General features: G+C 48.0%; 1 protein-coding gene across 4 annotated transcripts; it reads right to left on the reverse strand.

Moving 5' to 3' along the window:
* Positions 1 to 1,978: 1,978 nt before the first annotated feature.
* NOLC1 (nucleolar and coiled-body phosphoprotein 1) lies at positions 1,979 to 25,485 on the reverse strand. 4 transcript variants are annotated; one of them, XM_084633397.1, is made up of 14 exons: positions 25,283 to 25,485; positions 23,744 to 23,799; positions 20,962 to 21,092; positions 17,259 to 17,383; positions 15,787 to 15,943; positions 12,829 to 12,941; positions 11,892 to 12,045; positions 9,508 to 9,675; positions 8,745 to 8,834; positions 7,440 to 7,580; positions 5,788 to 6,381; positions 4,735 to 4,850; positions 4,258 to 4,338; positions 1,979 to 3,951 (listed from the first exon to the last, which is right to left on the reverse strand). In XM_084633397.1, the coding sequence occupies exons 1-14, from the start codon at positions 25,391 to 25,393 to the stop codon at positions 3,793 to 3,795; spliced, it is 2,196 nt and encodes a 731-aa protein (XP_084489523.1). In that variant the 5' UTR covers positions 25,394 to 25,485; the 3' UTR covers positions 1,979 to 3,792. The 4 variants fall into 4 exon arrangements, with proteins under 4 accessions (XP_084489523.1, XP_084489524.1, XP_084489522.1 ...); XM_084633398.1 differs by having other exon boundaries at positions 4,735 to 4,847; positions 17,259 to 17,386; XM_084633396.1 differs by having other exon boundaries at positions 12,829 to 12,938; positions 17,259 to 17,386; positions 25,283 to 25,484.

A 25,485-nucleotide genomic window follows, 5' to 3' on the forward strand; every position in this document is an offset into this window, starting at 1 on the left:
AGATATCGCAAGAAATTGCCATACCGCTCACAGATGCATTAGAGGGAAGTCCTTTCAAGTAGTACGCTCTTCCCCTCTGCATCAAGGCTGTCTTACATGTGTTCAGCTTGACCTGGTACTGATCTCGAAGCACTGCAGTACATGACATGTACGGCTGGCAGCACTTCAGCTGGTGTTATTGGACCAGCTCCCCTAATAACTTTACACCAAAATTATATGAGATGTGAGGACTGAACCTTGTAGAACTGCAGAGGTAAAGGGCTCTAGAAGTGTGTTACCCTAAAATAGCTTACCCATTCCCTTAACCTCACCACCCAATGTGTTCTTACACAGGACTCACCCACTGCGGTGTGGCTACAAGTGAGAAGAAAACATCTGTAGTTATACTATAGCACACTACAAGTGCAAAGGTGACCAGACAAAAAGTGGATACGATGTTGTGCATGCAGGTTACAGGGAACTTTGGACCCAGGCCACGTACCATAGGAAGACTGGTGTCCAGGCCCTCATCCATCCATTTCTGGACTGTGGACAGAGGGAGGGGGTCACTGAGAGGGCTCACTGGCTGCCCGGCTCTCACCACCTGGGTTGGTCCCCTGCCCCAGATGGGACTGAGTATGGCCAGCTTAGCCCCAGAGGGAAGGCACAGACAGGTGCCCCCCACCAACACTTCCACCACAGGGAGCTGCTAAGTGATGCAGCCACCATGCCGCCAGGACTGAGCTTGTGCTCAGTGGGAGAGTTCAGGGCAGCAGGGGTGAAGTCAGGCTGGCTGTTCTGAATGGGGGAGTACAGGGAGGCTGGAGCAGAGGGGATAGAGGGGCTGGCTGCACTGCAATGGGGAGCAGGGGGCAGTTGGGGTGTCAAGCATAAGAGGTGGAGTAAGGAGAGGTACTGAGACTTGGCAGTGGGGGGGGCTGGGAAGGTAGGTCCTGGTGGCTCACTACTCCTGGCCCCAGCCTGACCACCCTGGTTCCTACGTGCTCCCCAAGAGCTGCTTCAGCCCCTTCAGATCCTGCTCTTGCCTCTGCCCAAGTCAGCACCCAGCCCTTGCCGCCCCTGCCCTGGGAATAGATTAAGTTGCGAGCAGCATGTTTGTGACATGCCCAGTATATTGAAAATTGCTGCTTTAGGGGGAGTGTTGTCACCACCACCACCCTGGCAGCACCTCCTGTACTGCAGGAAAAAAGCAACACAACAAACCCACAGTACGTAAGACCTTGGTCAGTCCCTTGAGTTAATGCGGGCATAAGAACTTCATTCCCCTGCATGTGTGTTCAGATGTCTGTGTGCTTCACCTGCTAACTTCGTTACATGGGTATTTACCTAAGGATTTTTCCCCCATTATGTTCTTTGCACACAGGTTTTGCTCCACTGCAGCACACAGGAAGCCAGATTTAGCTAGCAGAGAGACGTCACTGCTGCATAAAAGTTTAGCTAGAACCAGCATCTGACCAGATCCGTTGACATAACCTGCATTACTTAGATTGTAAACCCCTGGGGGCAGGGGCTGCCTTTTTGTTCTTTGTACAGCACGTAGCACCATAGGCTCCAGGAACACGAATGGGGGTCCCCGCCCTACAGTAAGACAAATAGTACAGGGGCTCCTTACTCCACTCACCAGAGCCCAGGCTAGCTTCTTGTCCACTCTCGTTACACCTGTTCATATTTCCACACAAAGCACACTCCTACACATCCTTCTGTTCTTGACAAAGGCAAGCATTTATCCTCTGCTCACCTATTTTTCTTAGCTCCCAGCTGCATGGACCATCCCTTATCTCACATTGCCCAATGCCACTTTCAGGTAAGAACACTGCTATTAGAGGCTGACTAACCACTACCTAATAGATAAATGCAGTTGGACCTATTGACCACACCTCAGACATTGTGGTGTACCTTGTCCCAGCTAAATAGCTTCCCCCTCCTTTTCCCGCCTCCATTCCGAGTGTCAATACCCATCAGTGAAATGCACACAACCTACAAACACAGGCTTCTTTATTGTAGGAGACACTTGTGCTCACACATCAACCCCCCCCAAACTTAAAACTTTTTAAAATGTTGACAGTTCAGTCATTCATGTGCCAGGTGAGGATGACAGAGAAGGTTATTTGACAGGTCACAGCTGGGACTCTGCTCCAAAAGCCTGTCCAGGAAGGCAGAGGGTATTCTCTTCCCACCCTCCAACTTTACATAATAGCCCTGGTTTCCTGAGCATGTGCATCACTGCATGGAAAGAAGCCAGTGATGAGGCTTATTTTGCAAGCATGAAGGCGCGGTACTGAGATGCTCCTTCCAACAAGTTGCAGTCAGTTAATGTGCACGGGGGTGGCTTGTTAGTCACCTCCAACCCTAAATTATCCGGCACTGCTTCTCACGGAGACCTGGCCTCCTGTAACAGCAGGGCCCTTCACTGGGGGCAGAGCTGTCCTTAAGATCTGTGGGGCTCCATCCTGCTGGCAGGGAAAGGGAGGATGGAAATGAAGCCCTGGGTTACCTGCTCCTCTGGCTCTCAACCATGCTGGAGATCAGGCTATGTTGCAATAGAGAGCAGGGCTCCAGGCAGCAACTTGCCTGTCTTGTACTTGAAGCCAGGACTAGCTTCTGCTTGCTGTCTCCATTTTGGCACCAGATCTTTCAGACACCAAAGCATGGAGGGCAACAGACATTTTACCTCTGCAAAGGGACTCCACAGACAGGAAAAGGGCAACTGATCCAGCCAAGGGGAGAAGTTTAAGGCAAATCGTGTTACATTCATCTCAACCTCACACCAGCTGCATTGCACATGGCTAGGACAAAGCATGTGTTGGCGAGTTGGATTCCTACAGAGGACCTGGGGCAATCACTGCTGTCAGAACATCCCAAATAAAACAGAGTTAAGGGAGTGGAGAGCTAGGTGAGGAAGGGGCTGGGGGCCAAGGCTTTAAACTTCTCTCTTTAAACCTTTCCATTGGGCCAAAGGATTCTCAAACCCCAAAGTGTCCAAGCAGCCAGGAGTGTCCCCACTTCTCCCATAGCCTGTGCCTTCCCTATGAAAGAACAGCACATCTGAAATTCCCCCAGAGTTGCAGGGCTTTGAGCTTTTGACATCAGTGCCAAAGCTGCAGGACGGAGAGGGAAATCCTACCAACCTGAACCCTGAGCTTCCCATGCTGGTGGCAACATGCCCTGGGCTGAAAGGCACTTTGCTTCTCTAGCTACCCTGCCTAATGGCAGCAGCAGGGTCTGCCCTGGGTGAAGAGAAGGTCGCTGCAGGAGGAGGCCTTAAAGAGAGAGGGAAGTAGAAGAAACTGCCCCTCTGGAGCTGTGCTTTGTACAGTTGGAGGTGCACAGCGAGGGAGCTGTAACCGCAGGTCACTCAGGCCTAGCCACAAACAAGCTACAGTACTTTAAATTTCACAGGTCTCAACAGTTAAACTGGCTGAAAAAGAAAAACAGATTCATGGAAAATATAAATTTTCTTTGCTTTACAAGGTGGGCGGGAAACCTGAACTCCAGGGCACCACCAACCTTTTAAAATAAAACTGTACAAAATTAGGACACCTGCGTTGGATCTGGTGTCGCCAGCTCTAAGAAGGCTCTTACCAGGTGCGATGCCAGAATTAGTCAGAAATAATGTGGGAGCATCTAGCCGCTCTCCCATATCCTATGGCAAGGGCTACCATCCCCCCACAAGAGAGCGGGGAGGAATAAGTTCCAGGCAGGATTGGGGTCTACCATGCCTATTCTGTTCACATGCCCATCCAGCTGGCTTTAGGGGATGGGTGGGGTATGGACTCCCAAGCCAACTGCAGCTCAGTCACTTTCAAACTTGATGGAATTGACCTGGGTAGAAATAGCACCTCCGCAGTAACTGCCTCTTTTCTTCTTTGTCTTCTCATGGCGGAAGGATTTGCCTTTGGTGAATTTCAGTACGTTGTGAGCCTTTTCTCCCCAGTCGCCTGCAGCTCCTTTCTGTCAGATAAGGAAAAGGGGGGCCAGGTCAGCACTCAACAGCCAACATGGCAAACACTAGGTCCTGCTTTGTATACTGCCCAGTAATGACTTCCAAGGGCTAAAGGAGTTTTCACCCAGCTCCTCTGCTGGAGGGGCTGGGAGCTCCCCTCAACCAGTGCCCATATACCTCCCAGTTGAGCCTCCTGGTGGGAGAGGCTCAGATTGGAGAGCTCCCCACAAGCACCATGAAAACCCTTTCCCAGATGACCTGTGTTCTTGGGGCAAAACGTGCCAGTTTGTCACTCTGGCTGGACTTGTCCCTACCTTTGCATCAAATGAGTTGTTAGCTACACGGGAATCCACCTCGATCTCTTCCTCTCTTACTCTTCGGAAAGGGACAGCTGGCTGTTAGAGAAAAACATAGGTCACCCTAAGTCAACACCTGCACATGGCCTTCTCTTTGCTGGCCCACACAGCAATGCAGGACACTAAACTGGGGGAAATCCTATTTGAACCCTGGTCCAGTTTTCCAGGCCACATGAACTTGTGATCCTTCCCTTCAACAGTAAGGGCAGTACAGAGGAGCTCCAGAGGTAGTCTATACAGTCATCCTCAGCCAGAAAGATGCTGGGGCCACGATGCGCATCTTCTCTGGTCTCCACATAAGGGGCACTTAGGCTGGCTGAGGAGGGGGAGACTGTCTCCTGCAGCCTCGACCACCAAGGAAAGCAGTGCAGATTGCTGGGACTGAGAGACAAGAAAAAGCCCTGCTCTGATTCAGCACGTTTTCCCGTCACTCACCTGCTTCACCTTGGGAAATGAGTGTGGCGTTCTGGTCTTGGTCTTAATCTTCTTGCTGTCCGGTGTCCCCAATTCCTGGTCATCTTCGCTCTTCCGCTTCTTCTTATTCGAGCCTGCTAAAAACAATAGTAGTTCGATTTCAATGGGACCACCCTCCACCTGGGGAAGGGGAGCAGCGTCTCTCTCCACTGGGACACAAGTCAGACTGATGTATGCTGGGAACATGAGCATGTGCACTCTGGAGTAGGGTGGTACAGGAACAATAACAGACACTCTATTAATGGCCAGTCTAGAGCGCCAGCACTAGATAAGGAACTCCTGGGCAGCCATCCTCTAGTGCAAGGGTGAGGAAACTTTTTGGTCCAAGGGTCACATCTGGGGATGGAATTTGTATGCAGGCCATGAATGCTCACAAAATTGGGGGTTGGGTTGCACGAGGGGGTGAGGGCTCTGGCTGGAGATATGGGCTCTGGGGTGGGGCTGGGAATGAGGGGTTGGGGTGCAGGAGGTTGCTCCGGAGGGTGGGAGGAGGATCAGGGCTGGAGCAGGTGGGTTGGGGTGCAGGATCCAGGCGGCGCTTACCTCAAGCGGCACATCTCTCTCCCCCTGGCTCCTACATGGAGGCGCGGCCAGGCAGCCCTGCATACTGCCCTGTCTGCAGGCGCCTCCCTGCAGCTCCCATTGGCCACGGTTCCCAGACAATGGGAGCTGCGGAGGCACAATTTGGGGTGGGGGCAGTGTGTAGAGCCCCCTGGCTGCCTCTACATGTAGGAACTGGAGGGGGGACATGCTGCTGCTTCCAGGACTGCGTGGAGCAGGGCAAGCCTCCAACCTCACTCCCTGGCAGGATCTTGAGCACCAGATTAAAACGTCTGGAGGGCCAGATGCGGCCCCCAGGCCATAGCTTGCCCACCCCTGCTCCAGCGTGTGGAGGTGGCTGCTGGTTACATGCAGAGTTTTGTTTAGGAAACCGCTTCTAGAAAATGGCTCCACATATGCTCTGCCCTGCAACACTCTGCCTGACAGATGCCCTTCCTGGCTGGCACAGATTACCTCCATTTGCTTTTCCCTTCTCATCGCAGGAGCTCTCAGAGCTACTCTCACTGCCACCAGCTGGCTTGGGCTCTGGCTTCTTTGTGGCTGGTGATTTGGCTGCTGGTGTGGATGAAGCCTTTGGTTTCTCTTTCACCAAGCTGGAGTTGTTCTGTCCCCCTTTCCCTGGCTTTAACCCAGCGACTGGAGTCCCTGCTGTTCTGGACTTCTTGTCATCATCACTGGAACTGTCAGATGAGCTGCTGCTACTGCTAGCAGCAGCTGCTTTCTTCCCTGCACAAGCTTTACTGCCCCCTGGTGATTTGCTGGCTAGTTTCACTGCTGGTTTGCTCTGCTCCTCCTCGCTGCTTGAGCTGTCAGAATCTGAGCTGCTGGCTTTGGGGACCAGGGTGCAGGGTTTGGACCCTGGCTTAGCTGTCTTGCTGGCTGGCTTAGCTGGAGGGGCTTTCTTCTCTTCCTCAGAGCTGCTGGAGCTGCTATCTGAGTCAGAGCTGCTCTGGGCTTTCTTTGCCACAGCAGGAGGCTTCTTGGCTGCAGGTGGAGCTGGTTTGACTGCAGGCTTTGCAGGGGTCTCATCCTCAGAGCTGTCAGAATCTGGGAGGGAAGTTTCCAATACAAGAAGATTCCAGTGAGAATAGCCAAGTACTGAACAGACTTGTCCAGCCAGACCAAACTAGACAAGCAGGAGCAGTAACTGGAGTCCCTTCCACACTAGGAAGTGAGCAAAGCCTGCTTGGTTTGGGACTCGGTGAAAGGTGCAGAACAACAGCCTTAGAGATTTATGGGCTCTGCTTAGAGCTGGTGTAGCACAGGCAGCTGCCATCTCCTCCCCCCACAAGCACATCTCAACTCCGACCCTCAGAAGTGGCTCTTCTAAGTCAACAGGGAGCTCAGTCTCCATGTTCCAAGTGATGCTTTACCTCTGCTGAGACTGCCACAGGGGGACAAGCAGTTGTCTCAGACACCTGCCCACTAGGAACTGGACTGAACCACAGATACTGCCAAACAAGAACAACTTTTGGGCCCTAGCAACATGGCTGAAGAGCCCTGGGAACTTGCCGCTAGCACAGAATCAAACAGCACTAACAATCAGAGCTGAAAAGTTGGGGCCATTCCTGTTCCCCTGCTCAGAAGGGTGGCTTACAGATTCAAGGCAGCACACTGCACTAGTTGCTCTTAAACGGTGCTGCAGCTCTTTAGTGTGGTTTACAAGCACTATCATGGACAGTGGCTATTGGGGAAATGGGTTTGGGATGGGACTGTCCTCCTCCTTCCCCTGTATTCTTCTCATTGGAGAATAAAGTTCATCCCCCAAGTGGCTTTTCCTCCAACAAACAAACGTGCCGAACAGGTCCCCAGTACCCTGTATTTCAGCTATGCGGCAGAGACGTAGGGGTTTGAGTGATGAAACATTAGCGGGTGGGTACGTTTCCCCACACTTCATGCCCAAGAGAACTGGCACTTTGCATGGGGTTGGTTCTGCATGCTTAGGAATTGGTCAGCAAATATCAGGTCAGTTCGATTAGACAGTGTCCCTGTGCCTCTGTATCCTTGATACCACAGCTGGGAACACAGACTGGGGAGGTAGGCCTGGCACTCACACCTGCTCAGTATGGTGGTGGGGAGATCACCACCCCTTCCTGTCCTGATACCTGAGCTGTCTGAGGAGGAGCTGGAGCCTTTCTTGGCTTGTCCTGACTTGGCAGGAGCCTTCGCCGGTTTGGCAGGACCCTTCGCTGCAAGTGATTTGGCCGTGAGCTTGGTCACTACCTTCTCTTCCTCAGAGCTGGAATCTAGACAAGAGAAGCACATCTGCAAGTGTCAGTGTTTTTCAGGGGCATAACACCCAAGTGAGTCCACCAGGGACCCCAGTCAGTGGTCGTTTTAGGCAAAGCTGTGGCCTTGAGCCTCACACTTTAGGGAGGCACCATTGCCACTGGATTTTTGGAACTCACCAGACTACGATCATGAAGTGAGGTGAGGTGAGGCGCAGAGCCAGAGAAGGGGCAGGGTGGGCAGAGAAGTCCGATAAGCACTCTCTGAATGGCCAGTGGAGAGCCCTACAGCATGTAGCCCTGCCTATGTTCCTGCTCCTGTCCCAGGGAACGGAGGCAACAGGAGCTGGAGGACCTAGGGCTGGGAATGTGCCCTCAAGATCTCCATGTTTCTTCTTTGCTAGGAAGATGAGGAACAGCAGTAGGAGCTTGGCCTAACCCTTCATAACAGTGTGTGTAGTGAGAGGGCACGGTGTAGAAACTAGGGGATTGAAGAGGGAGTGTTGGCCTCACTAAAGAAAGAGCAAAGAGGAAGAAGAGAGCGAGGAAAGAAATGGACAGAAAAGGAAAGTGTGTAGTGGAGGTGAAAGAACAGAATGAAACAGAAGGGAATCAATGACAAAAAGAAAAGAGGAACAGACTGGAGTGATTTGGGAAAGAAGGAAAGGACACCATTTGACTGTGTTATTCGACACTCCAGACTATTTTAGCAGTGGTCCAAATGGAATTGAAGATTTGTTTTAAAAAGTTCCCCTTTCTCCCCACCTTGGACCTGGCACAAGGGAGATATTTTTCACGTAGGGAATTTACACCTGATGCCAGCCATGACTCTTATGGAGGATCTGAAGAGCTCAGAAATGGATCCAAAAAAAGAACTCCTAATCCTACCATAGGTACTTGTTAGGGAATACCCTTCACCACCCTGCAATCTGCAGACCTTCCTGTACTAGTCACTGTTCTTGTCTGTGCCACTCATTCATGCTTCCCTCCACATCGATACAGGAGGCTTCAGTTTTCAGAGGCATCCCTTTACCTTGCCATGGACACTGCAGGGAGCTCAGATTCACTCTAAGGGCCCTGGCAAGAGGAGGTTGGGTCCCTGCTGAGTGACACCGGGGGCTGAAAGGGGGCATGTGCAGAGTCACTGCATCAAAAAGGTCAAATCCCTGCTCCCTCACTCACCGGAATCACTGTCTGAACTGGATCCACCTTTCTTGGAAGTCACAACGGTGGGTGTTGGGGTAGGTTTTTTTTTAGCCAGACTTGCTTTGGCTGCAAGAGAAACAATTACAATGAATCTCACACTCTCACAGCACTTTTCATCCAGGGATCTCCAAGAGCTTTACAAAGGAGGGCGGCTTATTAGCCTCTTGGACAGAAGAGGCAGGCAATTCACCCCTGGGCAGCATTGCAAAGAACTCAGGACTCCAGATTCTCAGCCCCTGGGATTCCTAACCACCTGGAGTAGGCAGATGTCAGGGCTCCTTGTCCCCTCGCATGGCACAAGTCATGGGCTGCGAATGCAGCATCGCACATCAGCACATGCTCCCCTACTCAACACACGCAGGGGGTCAGATAGAGAAGGGATTTTTCATTCACATAATACAGTAACCCAACGCAAGGCCTCTGCCAACTTCAAGAATGGGCCAGATTCATCCCATCCACTGAAATAAATGGAAATCCAGTAGGATTTATTTGACCTCTTGTGACCAAATTAGAGATGGAACTGAGCAGTCTGGAACTCAGGCTCAGCTCCTGGGGCCTGTTTTGGGACAGATACCAGCTGCTCTGAGACCTTTAAAAAGGCAAAAATAGCAGCATAATCCACAATTGTCAGGTAATTTCAGAAGCCACTATGTGGCCAGGAACCAACTGCACCCCACAGAGGCACTTCCTGAACAGTCTAACACAACCACTTCCTAGCCTCCCTCTCCCCACAATCCACCTGTTGTTCCCTTCTTGGGTGTCTGCTCCATTTCATCACTGCTGTCCGAGCTGCTGTCTGAGGAGTCACTGCTCTCGGCTTTTTTCCCAGGAGCCTTTGCAACAGAGGGCTTTGCTTTGCCCTTTCTTGGCTCTGTAACCTGGGGGGGTGGCACCGCACTGTATGGACCTACAAAGAGACAGGATCAGCAGCGGCACCAGTGCAGACCCACCAGCCCTGCACGCTGGCAAATATGGTACACGTCGTGCTGGACTTCCCTGTTTTAGCCAGGCGATGATATAAAACAAGCCAGTTAAGCTACCTGCTCCTAATCACTTGCACAGTTGTGATCAACAAGGGCTTTATACTCGGTATGGTGGGAGGGGACATCCCCACAGTATTGCTACTCCTGACTCCCGCAGCAGCACAACTCCCCTTTGCTGGGGTCTCACCGTAGCATTCCTCCCTTTTAGGGCTTGGCTACACTTACATTTTATAGCGCTCTAACTTGCTGGCTCAAGGGTGTGAAAAATGACCCCCCTGAGCGCAGCAAGTCTGAGCGCTTTAAAGCGCTAGCGTAAACAGGCTCCGAGTGCTGGGAGCCATGCTCCCAGTGCTGGGAGCTAATCCCCTCGTGGAGGTGGAGTACCAGGAGCGCTGGGAGAGCTCTCTCCCAGTGCTCGCACGTGACCACACTCGCACTTCAAAGCGCTGCCGCGGGAGCGCTCCCACAACAGCGCTTTAAAGTTTCCAGTGTAGCCATGCCCCTGGATTTGGATGGCCTAATTCACAGTTTCTCAAATGCGGGCACCATGGCCACATGTGGCCACTAGGGCATTTCCCTGCAGCCACAGCAGTTTCCTGGGCAGTGGAAGGGAGGGAAAAGCATCAGCCCCTCCCCTTCCTCTTGCATGTGCCAGCTCTCTGGAGATAAAGGTGGACCACACAACACTTAAGGAGCAAAGGGCAAGGAAGCCAGCGGGGTATGTGTGAGGGGGCGTGAGGGGGGGTGAGAGGAAGTGAGTGGCGAGGGGAGGCCTGGCGGGGGAGTCAGGAGGCGAGTGGCAAGCCAGCAGCAGGGTGAGGAGGTGGCAGGGGGCCCTGGCTGAGAGTGAGGACTGAGCAGTGAGCCACTCAGCGAGCAGGGGTATGTCTGTGGCAGGGGAGTGGAGGAGTGCAGCAGGGGGTGGGGGTGGGGCAAGAGGAAGGAAGGAATATGAGGAGGAGAGCAGCGGGTGGGGGACTGAGGAGGGATGCAGGAGGTGAGCAGCAGGTGTATGGGCAACATGTGGAGCATTCCTTTGGGGGAGGCTAGCCCCTGCCCCGCCCCCAGCAGCCAGAGCCCTGCCCCCCCCCCCGCCTCCCTTGTGGCTGCAGCCACAAGCCCCCCACTCCGAGTGCCTCCCACCCACCCTGGCCGGAGGAGCCCCAGGCTGGCCAGCGCCCCGAGCAGCCACAGCCATGCCTCCCCTCCCCAGACCCAAGCTGCCCAGATACATTTTTCATTATTATTTGGACTTCTGAAGTAAATTTTAAAATGCTCTGACATAATAGAATTGTTGTACAGATAACCACTTTTACCAAAAAAGCAAAAGAAACAATAATGAAAAAGACAAGAATGTGCAGAACACCTTATTGTGTTTCTATTCTGTTAGGTCCAGTAAAGGGTAGAGATAACCGTGCATTATATTTATTACTGAGTCTGCAAACAAAAAAACAACCACCCCAAAACCTTACATAAATCAATTACGATTATTTGGATGTATATATGTACATATTACGTGTTGGGTGCCGCACTCCAAGACCTCCAAAAAATTTGTTGCGGGACTTCCACTGCTGCTCTTGTTCATTTACTACTCTGCTCCTCAACTACGCCCCCGGGGTAAAGAAACCCATCTATATTTCACACTTGCTTCTCTCAGTTTATTGGAGTCATGGGAACTGTTATACTAGATCAGGGCACGGGGTCCACCTAGTTCATTACCCAGCCTAATACTGGCTAGCACCACATGCTTCAGAGTAAGGTGCATGAAGGCCTGTAAAGCACAATTATGGACTGATTTACCCACAGGGAATTTTCTTCCCAACTTCAGTCAGGCTGGGAATCATGCATGAGAATAGCCTCTAATAGCTCTCTGAAGAGCAGGATGCTCAGAGACAATGACCACATAAGGGATGCAACCAGCATAGTTTTCACCTCAAGAGAAGGTCTGGGTTTGAGGTTTAAGCCATGTCTTACCTGGACGTAGCTAGAACAAAGACCCTGCAGTTCCATGCTTGCTGCCATCACCACCCCTCAGCCTTCTGGGCCACACCAAGCAGAGATGGGCAGCTAAACTTCTCTAGGGCTAGTAGTGGCAGAAAGCCTCCTCTCCACAGTACCAGCAATGGTTTTTGGTACTCACCGGGCTTCGGCTTCGATTTTGAGGCTGGCTTTTCATCCTCCGAGCTGTCAGAAGAATCCTCGCTGCTGGAGCTCTCTTTGGCAGGGGCTCTGGCTTTACTTGAGGGCACCTGGATGGCTGCAGGTTTGGGCAGTGGTGTTTTCTTGGGAACAGCCTTATTGCAAAGACAACAGACAAATACCTTTCCTCATCAAGGAAGCTGAGCTTTGAAAGACAGGTGCTGCCCAGAAACCACCCCTACTCCGTGTTGGAGAGTCCTCTCTTGCCCTCTCTGCCCTATTCACTGGGCATCAGATTTCCAGGATAGAGCCAAGAACTAGGGAAATTTCTCAAACGCCAGGAAGCACATTACAGGCTTTAACACCAGAGCATCAGAATTTCTTACCTCCCATTAAATTCCTACACGGGATACTCTCTGGCTGAGAAGAGGTGAGACAGAACATTAATAGCTAGAGAGCACCACCACTGTCAGGGGAGCTGAGACATTAGCCGTGAGATATCGGGGAGAAATAAGAGCTCTCTGGGAGAGGTTTCTAAGAGCTCCCACAGCTGGGGTCCAGCTCTCTTTCAGGGAAGTTGCTCTAACACTCCCCAGTGGGACTGCAGAAGCAGTGCAGGAACATGTAAGGCTGGTAGAGTAGCACATCTGGCAACAGGAAAGCAAGCCATACAGAGGGTGCAGCATGCAGAAGTTATAAAGGGATTCCTGGCTCAGGAAAGAGGAATGGATCACTCAGCAGCAGAGAAGACTGTTGGTGAGGTTCCTAAGACACAAAGCCTCACTAAGATGTCACAAAAAGATACAATGACTGCATGGGCACGCACTCAGCTGCTGTGCGGTTCTGGGTTACTTTACACAACCCTTAGATCAAGGTCAGAGAGACTCTTAGACTTCTCTCACACCAATGGAGTCATCCATGCTTGTCTCACTGTTTACCTTTGCAGATGCAGCCTTTTCCTTGTCAGAATCCTCACTACTACTACTGCTGCTGCTGCTGCTGCTGCTTTCTGCCTTGCCATTGGCTGCGTTGCAGGCAGCTTTACTTCCTGCTGGAGATAAGGCAAAGAAAGGGATGAGAAAACATGAGGGGTAGGGAATGGTAATCACATTCAACGCAAAAAATGTCCTGGACAGCATCAGCTCCCCTAACTGCACAAGGCAAGAGTCTCCAGCCCTCTTCTGGGAACCCACTCATTCTCCTCCTGTTTATCAGGGCAGCTCTAAACAGTCTCTCTGCAGACGGCTTTTCTCATTATAGACGAAATGGAAATCTCAGACTCAATCCTCTAATGAGGTTTAGAGACATTGTTATAAATTGGCAGCACCTTTTTCTAACATAATACGAACCTGCTGGTTTCAGAAATGGGTTACTAAACTGAATTTTGACATTTAGACACGCACACTTGATCGCCACCAAAATTCATCAGAAATGTTTGCTATACCAACACCATGTGTATGAACTTGTGAGCAAAAAAAATCAGTTTGGTATAATTCCTTTTCAGCTGACCAAATACAGAAATGAGTAGACGTACATTGTGGTTTTAACACCTACTGCTCCCTAATATTCAGTTTTGTAGAGTATTTAGTCATCACTGTATCATATTAAAAATAAGTTGTGTGCAGTCTAGTTGTAGACACATTGGTCCCAGGGTATGAGAGACAAGGAGGGTGAGGTAATCTTGGTCTAATAAAAGATATTACCTCACCCATCTTGTCTAATATTAGAAATAAGTTAATCGTAACAAAAGTTACTTTTCCTGTAATATGAAATAATTCTAATTTTCTTGCATGCTTAGTACTTGTTGCTCTGAAGTTAGAGTTAACAGAGATGGTGTATATATGTGTATTTATTTATTTTTTACAAATAAAGAGAGCAACACTAGTTAGATGAGGTGGTGGTTTATGACACTCGTGTTGGTTACAGTTGAAGGAGTGCTCCATGCCAGTCTCCTATAATCTCTGCATAATTTGCCAAGGATCAAGTAAAGAAGACGTGCATGAAGCAGGTGAACAAGGATTGCACAGAATAAGGGAGGCAACAGCCATTACAGGGAAAAAACAAGATAGCAAACAGAGAGGCCATTGACAGAATTGAGTGCATCTTTCATTCAGAACAGAGTATCAGTCGTGTGACAGAGAAATTGCTATGCCCATTGCACTGAAAAAAGGCAAAATCAAGCGGTTATAGAAAACAAGAACATCTGCAACTGATATGATCACATGTGGCAAACTGCAGTGATCCCAATAAATACCAGACAATCCCATGCTGTGAAACTCATGGACTGGAGATGCTGTATGCTTTGTCAAGAAGCGCACTCTAAACAGAGACTCATTTCTGTTACTACACTCAAGATGAGTGAACAGATAATGAAGACAGCTGTATTTGACCACAGATGAGTGTTTGTTTAGCTGAAGTAAGTGACCTCACAGCTCCTGAAGACAAGTACTACCTGACTTGTTACATCCCATTTATGAAGTCTGTGATGAAAAAGAGAGTGTGGGCATCAAAATTACTGACACAGCAATGCTTTGGCTTCAAAATGAGCTTCAGCATGCATCCAAGCAAGGTCATGGGTTGGCAACATTACTGCAAGATTGCAGTGAAAACTGGCATGGAAATTCCACACTCCTACATCTGCTATAGATCATCATACACTGGAAAACTCCAAGCTCCTATTGGGGATTTATTTCATTTTATTGCCTGATCAATCGGCTGCTGATTGGAACTAAGAGTTTCTCAAGTATAAATATGTACCCATCTCACAAATGATGGATTCTTGCCAAGATGATGAGATGGCCACCCCCAAGATGACATTTCTGTCACAGGTACATGTTGCACTGAATATTCAGGGAGATGCTTTGTCACACGGTGGCCACAAAGATTTCAGTGTCAGCAAGGATGATGCAGCTGCTTGCTAGATCGCCTGTACAACATTAATATCTGTGCTTAATTTGTGTGAATTAAAATGTTTATTTCTAATGTTTTGTCATGAAAATATTTTCACTTGTTTTAAAAACAGGTGTTTTGAGATTATGTGTTGTATTTGTACACTTTTCTTTTAAGATGCGAATGCTCAAGTTATAAGAGCCATGTAAACAAACTTTTTCATGGTTGTATACTGTATTAAAATACGTCCAGTACCTCTTGGAAATAAACTGAAATTCAATAGCTTTATAAAAAGGTTGTGCATATTTAATCACTTGTTACATCCTACAACTCATTAAGATCCTACAATATGTTGATCCTAAACTAAAAGTAAATAAAGATCACTTAAGTGATTTCCACGTTATTTTGTTCTCTTTATAGAGGCCTTTATATACAACATACAGCTTAGGATATTTGGATTCTGCACAACCTAATTATCTTAAAAAGACTTCCTGCCAACTTTTAACAAAAAATGCCTCATTAACTTTTCTGACAACCTGACTAGTCTAGTACCAGTTGGGGGAAGTTATCGTGACACCACTGATTCCAAGTCCCATAACTATAAGCTGAGGGTTAAGTTTAACTTAAGTTAGTGCTGGCTCAAATAGTGGAAAGCATTAGCAAGAAGCACATGGCCCATGCAATTACTCAGGGATTGGTGACAACCATTGGATCTAGTTGGGCCCTGAGATTTAACTATCCATTTAGGATCAAATTCAATTAACCTGTGATCAGATTTATATCTGGATTTCCAGAAATTAAAGCCTAATATATGCTACCAGTGCAGCCCCAGGTCCCTATCACCAGTGATCCTAGCCAAACAGCAAGTTGGACTGGATCACCTAAGTGGCCTTGCTAGGATGGTATCTTCTCTACCGGGGCATTTGGCCACCTAGACCCCAGGTTCTTCCCCAGGGATTCCTGTTCACACACATCCGCTCACAGTGCAGCGCAGCGCAGCCAGGTACCTGATTTAGCTGCTGTTTTAGCTGCCACTGGCTTCAGGGGCTGTTTCTTTGGTCTTTCATCCTCTGAGCTGCTGGAGTCCGAGCTGGAGGAGCTCTTAGCCTTCTTCTGGGGCTGGGTTTTGGTGGCAGCTGGCTTGGCCTGGGCTTTGGTTACCTTCTAATGAGAGAGGAAAAACTAATCAGAGACTATTCTAGTCAACAAGGCCTAAAGGGACTGAGGAGAGAGAGACAGGACAACAGTCCAACTGGCACACCCGTTCTATAAAGATTATCTGTACGGACTGCCAGTCAAAATGTTAGACAACCTTGAGTTGGGGGTTCTTATTCTGGAGAGCTGATGCTCTATTTTAGGCACATAACCCCAAATATACAGGAAATTCCCTAAGCTTTGACAGCAGGAGACACTTTTCCCTGCACCCTGACACTTCCAAGTGGAATGATATCTCTCCCACTTAACAGGAAAGGGAGCAGAAGTACCCAACAGAGACTTGAGGGTGAGGAGAGCAGAGTCGGGGTGCCCAAACAGGGCACTAAGCCCTCAGACTAGTGACTATCCCAGAGGGAAGACCACCACCAGAAAGGGATGGCTCCAAGTTGGGGTCTGAAAATCCCAACACATGGATGATTATCCTAGATGGCCCATTGGAATCCACCCAGGGTCTCTTCCATGCACATGAATTTTCAGAACCCAACCCAAAGCCATGAAACAGGGACAGATTTGGGGTTGGTAGCTGCCTGGTAGTCCCCTTCCCTATGAGAAAGCACTAGTCTAAGGGCTCAACAGCGCTGGCTGGGCACCTTGGCCTCAACCGTAATTGGGTACTGGTACCTCAGCTCCATGTCTTGCTCATGAAGAACACAGCTCCAGATATTAATTCTCAGCTTGGTGGCACCAGCACACAGTGAAAAGGGAGGAAATACTACTACTCTTCCCCCACACTAGTTACATGCTACTATTTCGTTTACAGATGGTGATCAGAGATAACACCCCCTTATCCTGAGCATTTTATACACTGGTTACTCTGGTGGCAGTGTAAACAAATACAGACTTCCCCTCAGGTTAGAAGGAGCAGGCCACAGCAGTCTGTCTCAATCTCATGGGAGAGAAGCAGATTCCAATACTAGATGGGAAATGCATCCCAGAGATCTGCCTCTGCTTTCACTAGAGCCAGTCCAAATGGCAGACTGCACATTACAGGACTAACTCATTTGTTAAGCTCTAGTCGCATGCCGAGTGCTTTACAGACGGCTAAGAACACATGTCCTCTATCTCAAAGAGTTTAGTGTGTAAGTAAAATTGCCCTGAGTCTGGATTAATGCCTGATAAATAGAATAAGTGATCCAGGACCCATACTCTGTAGCCCACCTCCAGCCCCAAGAGTAGTTCCAGTCCCCCACACAGTGTTGGTCACATTTAATACTCTCCATTACTGTGGAACGTGCTTTGGAAAGGACCGAAAGGAAAAGGTGACCTGTGCTGGCTTCTTTTCTTCCTCCTCAGAGTCCGAATCATCGCTGGAGTCCTCGCTGCTGCTCTCTGCTTTTTTGGCAAGAGCCACTGCCTTTGCTATCACCTTCGGCACAGGCGCTGACTTAGCTGCTGTGTTGGAAAGAGCAGACACTGAGGACAAATTCATTCCCAGCCTCCCATGTATAGTGCAAGAAAAGAGAAATGTATCAAACTGCAGGTGTCATGTCCTGTTCAGAGGCTCAGGCTTATATCTCAGCTTCCCACAGAGTGCTACAGAGGCCTTCACAATGACTAGCCAAGGCACAGAAACCACTCCTTTCTTGCCATGCACAAGCTGTGCCACTGAAAAGGACATACTCCCCGCACTGAGTGTTTGTTAAAAGATCCAGATATTTTATCATATCATTTAAAACCAAAAAAGCTGCTTTTTGATTATGGGTTTCCAAAGAAAACTGCGTCACTGCATTGCTGGGCCCTATGGAGCTGCCAGGCCCACTGACTTAACCTGCTGTAGCCAAATCCACTCCTTCCTGGCCAGTTCTTTCTTCCTCTGCTGGATACTGTGTGTAAATGGTCTAGTTCCTGTTCCTAACATTCTTTAGAAGATCAAGAGCAAAGCCTTGTTCAAATTCAGGATTGGGAAGGGCCAAATTAAGTTTCAACTCAGTTTCCTGTTGCCTCATTCCTTCCTCCCCGATCCCAGTTTGCAGTCTGCTCCTCATCTCCTGTGAATCTGCTCATGGCAGCAACCAATGTGAGTATCCTGTGAGCTGGACAATATATGGGCGCAACACTAGGCAAAGCTGAAAAGAGAAGCACTCTACACGTTACAAGTGAGGGGCCTAATCCATGGGGGCACTGGAGGGGACACAGGACCTTGAGAGAGGGGGAAGTCTCACATCATTGGCAGAATACACATCAGACACCAGTGTTTTCAATTTCCCTATCTGATCCCCAGCTGTCCTCCATCCACCAGGAGATCATGAGTCAGATCAATACAAAGAGAAGCCTGATCAATGGAGGCTAAAGCAGGAACTTTAACTAAGCGCTCATGTTTGCAAACCTTACGTTGCTCAGGGGTATTTTTTTTTCACACCCATGAGCAACATAAGGTTTGCCGACAAAAGTGCTAGTGTAGACATGGCCTAAATCCAGCTCAGCCCTAGCATAAGCAGGCACATTTCTCTTCACTTCAATCAACCTGCTACAACTTGAGCCAGGGCTGAATTGGACCCCTATATAGCAGCAGAACAAGACAGCATACTTTAAGCACAAGGGGAGTTCTCCCTCTCGTGTCATAAACCTGGTAAGTTAGACATGAAAAGGAGTTGAGGGAAGCACACCTAGGAGCACTGGGGCACTGGCTAGGGATGGAGAAGACTGATGGGAAATAGCATGTTAAAACACAATGAGGTTCAGGACAGCGAAGAACTGGTACTCCAGCACCAGCAAGCTGGATAACAAAACTTAAAATAAAAAAAATTCTTAATTATGATTTTAATTTAAATCAGAGTTTATTTATAGATTTCACTTTCTTCCCATTTTATGATCCTATTTCTGAAACTGACATTTTGTATTTATTCCTTTAGTTAGTTTCCTAATTGTTAATAACATTTCAGATTTTACACTAGGAGCATGAGCATATAAAGTGAAAAGTGCAAACATTGGTGGATGGCACAGATCCTACCAGAACCGAGACCCAAACACCAACTGCAAAGCACCAGCTCCAAATCCAGCCTAAGAACTTTTCCCAAGTTAATTTGTGTGTCACTTGCCCAACCCAAAGGTTTTCTGCTAAGAAGTTTCACAGTGGATGCTCATCTATGCTGAAAAAGACAAGCCCAGGGCCTCATTAATATCTGTGAGAACACCAACTCAAAATTGATAAGCAATTTTAATAAGTAAGGTGGTGCAAACCACACCACCTTCCCACACATTAAACTTCCCCAAGTGAAATCCTTTGCTATTCACCTCTATCAGGGTTTGAAATCAACAGGACTTGTGTTCCCATGTCATTTAGGTGCCTAAATATGAGTACAGGAGCCTAAATAAGCTATTTTTGAAAATTCTGGACTGTGGATAAGTTCAAAGTAACTTTGTTAGTATACTGGAAATCTAAACTTTTCATTAACAATAAAGCAATTCTGTTTTTAAATGACAGCCTTCAGACCACTAAGGGTTATGGTTTTAATCTCTAATGCTGCAAATACTCATGCACGTTTAACTTTGAGCAGTGGTTCTCAAACTGTTGGTTGTAACCCCAAAGTGGGTCATGACCCCGTTTTAATGGGGTCGCCAGGGCTGGCTCATACTTGCCAGGGTTAGGGGCCAAAGCCAAAGCCCCACTGTCTGGGGCTGAAACCTGAGGTCTTCTGTCCTGGGCAGTGGGCTGATATTACAGGCACCCTACCTGGGGCTGAAGCCCTTGGGCTTTGGCCCCCCACTCGAGGTGGCAGGGATCAGGTGGGCGGTCAGGCTTCGGTCCCTCCCCCCTGGGTCATTTAGTAATTTTTTTTTTTTGTCAGAAGGGGGTCATGGTGCAATGAAGTTTGAGAACCTCTGACTTAGAGCATAAGTAGTCCTGGTTAAGTGAATGGGACCCTTCATGTGGAGAAAGTTAGTACCTGCCTAAGTGTTTGCAAGATCAAGGTTTTTATTTTCAGTATTTTGTGTTTTGCCTACAGCAGTGCATATAAAATACCCTTTTAAAAAGGCATTTAAAAACATTTACAATTTAGTTCAGTGGTTCTCAACCAGGGGTCCGGGTCCCCCTAGGAGGCTGCGAGCAGGTTTCAGGCGGGCTGACAAGCAGGGCCAACATTAGACTTGCTGAGGCCCAGGGTAGAAAGCCAAAGCCCCACTGCATGGGGAGGAAGCCTGGGACCCTGAGCCCTGCCACCCGGAGCTGAAGCCTGAGCAACGTAGCTTCATGGGGGCCCCTGTGGCATGGGATCCCAGGCAACTGCCTTGTTTGCTACCCCTTAATGCCGGCCCTGGCTTTTCTATGCAAAAAGCTAGTTATTGTGGCACAGGTGGGCCATGGAGTATTTATAGCATATTGGAGGGGCCTCAAAGAAAAAGGCTGAGAACCCCTGATTTTGTTCATTATACATTTTTGACTAAAATTGCAATAGCACAAATTTCCCTATTAGTTTTACAAAGTCTTGACCTGATTTATACAAATTTTCAAAAATCCAATGATTTAAATCATGATTTAGATCGCTCTACCATGACCAAGCACCAGGAAGAACTCATTGGATTAGTCACGAGTCTAATTCTACCTAAATACTACAGTGATGAGTGCTAGAGAAAGCTCCAAGATAGGTAATCAGTTCTGGTATCTGGCAGCTCACAGGACAACAACAGTCAAAGCACCCATCCAGCCTCAGCCAATGTGCAGCTACAATATGCCTCCAGCTGCTACAAAGCCTGATTTATACTCATAGCAAGCTTAGTACTTTACTTATAATTAAACTGGAAAAAAAAAAACATTATGAAGGATGAGTAACTAAAGTGAAAAGTGCAAGTGATTGTGGATAGGTACAGATTGAGATCATGATCATGACCAGAACGGAGATCATGCAGTTCGTGACTGCTGTTCAAAGCCCTAAACACAAGCTGCAAAGCTGTGAATCCAGCCTCAGAACTTTTCCCAAGTTAATCATGCCCACTTGCTCAGCCCAAAGGCCTTTTGCAAACCCCACCTGGCTTCTTGGCTGTGGTTTTCTCATCTTCTTCACTGGAGCTCTCATCACTGCTCGAGGAAGATTCTTTCTTGGACTTCTTTGCAGGGGGTCCATTGGGAACAGCCTTCCGTTTCTTAGCATCAGGGGATCTGGGGAGGAGAAAGACTTAGTTCTAAACAGTTTCTCCCAGCTCCAGAGAGCTTCCTAGCATTTCACCCGTTCTACTACAAGCAAAGCAGCTTATCCCTAGAGAATACTGGAGCCTCCCACATTCCTGTCCATTACTTGTATTACAATAGCACCTGAAGGCCCCAACCAGAACTGGGGCCTCCCTGTGCTGGGCATTATACAGCAGAAGAGACAATCCTGATGGGCTTACTGTCTGAATAGAAAAGACAGACAAGTGGCTGGAAGGATACTACAAACAAAACAAACAACTTGACAATTTGCCAATGTCATGTTAGTTCCGTGGGTTTTCTTTTTTATATCTTGGTGGGCAGTGTGTTCAGTGGTACTCAGGTGTTTGCAGGTATAGGAAAGGACTGTTTTCATTCCCACTGCATGCAACAATCTACAAAGTGGCTAGAGTCACTCAGTGAGGATTCAAGACCTGATCTGTCTGCAGTAATAAGAGTTCTCTTTAAACAACAGATAGCTTTAAATAACTAAGTTATGATAAGATGCTAATTAAGAGGTCCTCCAGTTAAAGTAACCAGACAAAGATTTTACATACAGTATGTTAAAGGATTTTATTAACTATATGGCTTATTACAGATTGTTGTCGTTAATTCTATTATTTTACAGTAGTACCTTTAATGCTCATTAAAGATGCAATTGAAGATGCTGATGATGATTATACCAAAGGCTAATAAATTGAAGCCATAGGTTATCCTTTGCATTTGAGAGTATAAATGCAATCACTGAATTATGCATACTTTTATTGAGTCTTCATTTCCCTATTTTCTGATAATTAATTGCACGTATAAAACTTAAATTAAAACTTAAAATTAAGGTAACTTTCAACTTTGCTTTTCAGTTCCTCTTTTGAAGGCATTAGCTAGACTAGATAATAGAAATAGGGGATTCTTACAATGGAGAAGTACATAATGCCAGAACTGCCAGGTTCAAGCCATTTGCATACCAGTCTCCTCTATATCAGGGTGAACCTGCCAACTAAACAGATTTATTCGACACAAAATAAGGGATCTCTTTGTTCGAGAGACCCTGAATCTGGAAATAAGTGTCTTGGGTTTTAAAAACACATGAGGAAGCTCGGTAGAGAAAAACCAACAGAACATCTGAGAAAATGAGAAAAGCAGAATGCATATCTCCTCAGGAGTTTATCAGGGTATTTCCTCTCCATGCACTGAGGGGTAGGAGATTCAAGTGCTGCCTGACTTCATTTCTCCAACCATCTTTGAGGTATGAATAGTTTGTTTTAAACAAGAGACTCATTTTGGGGTTCATGTGAGAGACCAGACGGGGGTTCCTAAGCTCACAACACATAGCCCTCTGAAGCACTGGCAGTTGCCTTGAGCATAACCATCACCCTCTGAATCCTGAACACACCCTTGGGATCATGGCCCTGCAGACCTTTCCAGCTCGCAGCAACACGTTTCTGCTTCAAATTGCCCTTGGTCCTCCATGTTTCTTTCCAGCTCTTTCATCAGTTGTTCAGCCCCTAATAACCTCACCTTACGCTCACTGAATAAATTATTGTCTAAGACAGCAGTGAGCTGTGGTGTGGAATAAACAGACTCAGGGGCAGAGAGCAGTACAGCACTATGGTGTGAGGATTTGGGGGTCATAGCATAATTACCAGACTTGGACTCTAGACCAACCAACCTGGCTTATGTAGTACTTTTATACCAATGTATCATAGCTGGGTGTGGATCAGCAGGTTGCAGGCACATGCTTCAGCTATGCCGTGAGGCTGAAGACATTGGGTCTAACTACCTAAGAAGTTCATCAATAGCTTCTTAACGGCCACAGCTGGATCAGTTTGCAGCATGGCTCATTTTACAGTTCCCAAAACAAGTAGTTTTGTGGGGTTCATGCATATCTACTAGATAGTAAAACCTAATAAAGAAAGAGGGAAAACATTATAATACCTTATTTTTACTGTTTCTCTAATCCTTTTAAGGCTTCCTGGACTATTTGGCTTATTTTCCGTACTCCCTAGTCTCTTATCCCGAGATCATCTGCCCTTTCAACAGCTGTTTGGTTGCCCAGCAGCCAACTTTAATGCACATTATTTTACGAAAACTAAGGATATGTCTTCACTGCACAGTTAACATGGATTCTTACCTGGGTGTGAGCCTTACCACCTCTACCTACACAGAAAAACCTGTGACCTAGATTTGGAGTTCTTTAAGCCCAAGGTTGCTTATCCAGCTGGGGGTAACTGCCCAGTAAAGTCATACCCTAAGTATGGAATACCAAACAACTCACATTTTAGCTTTTCACTTGAAATAGAGTTAAAAGGGGCTGAAAGGGCCATAAGCTGCTACTGAAATGGCAGCCTGGAACTTTGTGGGCAGAAGGCAGATTAGAAGTGCGCTGCAAATATTTTAAAAATATTATGATGGATAAAGATGGCTGGGAACTTATTCTTTATATCTTTACTGCAGAAATACCAGAAGCTTGGTTTCCCTGGGTTTTGCTGGAGCACCTTTGGGAAGTCTCAGGGATTCTATTGGGAGCTTTGTCAGTTTGCAATAGAAAGTAACCAAAAGAAATGTACCAGATATGGACAGGCTAAGCCCATCTCAACAGATTTTCCAGGAAGGGAGACACTTACTTCAGCCAGTAGTTGAAGACATCCAAGAGAGAAGCAGCATTAGGATCCTGGTCTGTCTGTAAACCAGAAACATACATGAATATTAGCACTGACAACCCACATAGACTTCTCTAAAGAGTGCCTCCTATACTGTCAGTGGAATGGAAAACTCTGCGCCATAGGCAACTGCTTCTGCATTGATGTATAACAGGTAGAGAGGTCTGGTAGACTTAGCAAGTGGAGCATGTTGCTCATAAAACACCTTCATAAACATTAGAAGCTAAAGTTAAGAAGCCTCTGCGCTATCTTAAAAATGAGACAACTTGAGTAATTTAGGACAAAAGATTCCACCGCCTATAGATTTATTAAAATCTAAAGTCAAGATTCTGCAGATATTTTGGCTACATCTGCACTAGGAGCTCTTTAACTGGTATACCATCCCAGCAAAGTGCTCCTAGTGTGGACACAGCTTATACTGACAAAGCTGTGCTTTGTACAAACATAGTAAATCCACCATAGAAGCAAAACAAGCTACACCTGTAAGAGTGCAGCTTTGCTAGAATAGCTGTGTCTACAGCAGCAACTTCTGCAGACACAGTTGTCAATCAGGGACCACTCCTCTTCATACCCCTGACCAAACCGACAAAGCTGTACTGGCAGAAGTTTGTAGTATAGACGTAGCCTTATTCTTAACTTTGCACACTGAGTAGTTTCATTAATGTTAATGTGACAACTCAGTATGCACAGTTAAGCATATGCTAAACCCTTGCAATAATGTAGTCTAATGGGAGGGGGAAATATCTACTTAACATATGGATTAAATAAAAAATATTCCAGAAGAGTTATCACTATTGGTATCAAATTATGAAGAGACAGGAAAAAGTGCGGAGAGAGCAGGGAGATCTGCAGAAAGCTAGGGGGGAGTCCTCCCAATTTTGCAAGGACTTTCCACCACTTTTGTTGGAATTTCAGTGAGGTTCTATGTATTATACAGAGACTCTGTCTCTCTCCAATACAACATGCAGTTGCCAGAAGAGGAAGGTAAATGTGAAAGTACAGCATATGGTCAGAGGCAACTTGCCCCAGGACTCCCAATTCATGACGACATGACATAAGTTGTTTGACTCCTCAAACGCTCCAGTTGAATGCACATCTCCCTCCTCCCCCCAGGGAACGGCCCCCCCACCCCACAAACAGAATCCCTCTTTCCGGGTCCTTCCCTGTACAGGTACCCCCCCAACGCAACCTCCCCTCTCCTCAGGGCCCCCCTGGCACAGTTCCCCCTCCCCACCAGGACCCCATCCCAGACCTTTAGGATCCCCTCCCAGTACAGCCCCCCCTCCCCAGACCTCTCTCCCATACAGCTCCCCAAGGTCCCCCCAGGACAGCTCCCCCCCAGGGTCCCCTCCCCAGTACAGCCCCCCTCCCTCACAACCCCACCAAGGTCCCCCCAACACAGCTCCCCACCATGGTCCCCTCACTTCAGCCCCCCCAGTACAGCCCCCCCGTCCGCTCCCTCAGGGTCCCCCCCGGATCCCCCCACTTCAGGGCCCCCCTCACCACTCCGGCCGCCCTGCCGAAGGCCCGCGCCGCCCCCTCGAAGTGGTTGTCGCGCAGGAAGGCGAACACGAGCGGGAAGAGGTCGCTCGGCACCACGCGCAGCTCGGCCATGCTTCCACGCCGTCAGCCGGTCGCCTGTATCACGTGTGCCGGCCGGGGGGGACGTACTGCGTCGTGAGGTCATAGGTCAAACGGGGCCTCGG

Source organism: Lepidochelys olivacea, assembly GCF_965140295.1.
Source record: "Lepidochelys olivacea isolate rLepOli2 genome assembly, chromosome: 7".
In the NCBI taxonomy this organism is placed as follows: domain Eukaryota; kingdom Metazoa; phylum Chordata; order Testudines; family Cheloniidae; genus Lepidochelys; species Lepidochelys olivacea.

Bases quoted from the DNA above. Each gene is read 5' to 3' on its own strand.
- NOLC1 (XM_084633395.1), bottom strand. From the start codon at position 25,393: ATGGCCGAGCTGCGCGTGGTGCCGAGCGACCTCTTCCCGCTCGTGTTC. The intron at 6,382-7,439 runs GTATCAGGACAG...CTTCCCTCCCAG, and splicing joins CTCCTCCTCAGACAGCTCAG to ATTCTGACAGCTCTGAGGAT. The intron at 4,851-5,787 runs GTAATCTGTGCC...TATTGTTTTTAG, and splicing joins GAAGGGAAAAGCAAATGGAG to CAGGCTCGAATAAGAAGAAG.